Source organism: Vigna umbellata, chromosome 7 (assembly GCF_029865625.1).
Source record: "Vigna umbellata cultivar VRB3 chromosome 7, Vumbellata_1.0, whole genome shotgun sequence".
NCBI classification, from domain to species: Eukaryota; Viridiplantae; Streptophyta; class Magnoliopsida; order Fabales; family Fabaceae; genus Vigna; species Vigna umbellata.
Window position 1 is genome coordinate 28,635,772 of NC_142171.1, and position 496 is coordinate 28,636,267.

The following is a 496-nucleotide window of genomic DNA, read 5'->3' on the forward strand; positions in this document are numbered from 1 at the left end:
GTAGGGCACCCCACTTTTACAGGATCAGACTTCTGGGGGCCCCCCCTTAGCTCTTTCGTATGGATCTTTCGCTCTTTCATATGGTGATAATTATGTGGGGATAATCACCTTAGTTTTAATTATTTATTATTATTATTATTATTATTATTATTATTAATTAATTAAATATTTATGACCAAGTATAAATTTTATTTAAAAATCAATGTTTAAGTAAGATTTAAAATTTAATAGCATTCTTTGTCTTCATATTTGTACTAACGATTCAATATTTTTTTCAAAATTTTTCATTTAATGTGATTTTTATGTATTTTCTTAAAACATTTAATGTGGTTAGTGTTAATTTGATTTAGAAGATGATGAACTGATATATAATTTGTAAGAATTTTATTTTCCAATTTCTGAAAAAAAAAAGTGTATTAAGATGTTGATCTAAGAAGGATAATGTATATTTTTTTAAAGAATAAAAAAACATGTTGAATCAAAATAATTAAAATAA

The 496-nt window shown here is 22.8% G+C and overlaps 1 protein-coding gene across 1 annotated transcript in view; it reads left to right on the plus strand.

Annotated features, from left to right (window-relative positions):
• Nucleotides 1–50, plus strand: part of LOC148195656 (protein DETOXIFICATION 41-like) — a 2,373-nt gene extending 2,323 nt beyond the window's left edge. Inside the window, exon 7 of the mRNA XM_088095263.1 lies at nucleotides 5–50. Within this exon, the coding sequence (XP_087951389.1) occupies nucleotides 5–50 (46 nt within the window). The remainder of the gene's footprint in view (nucleotides 1–4) is intronic.
• Nucleotides 51–496: the final 446 nt, after the last annotated feature.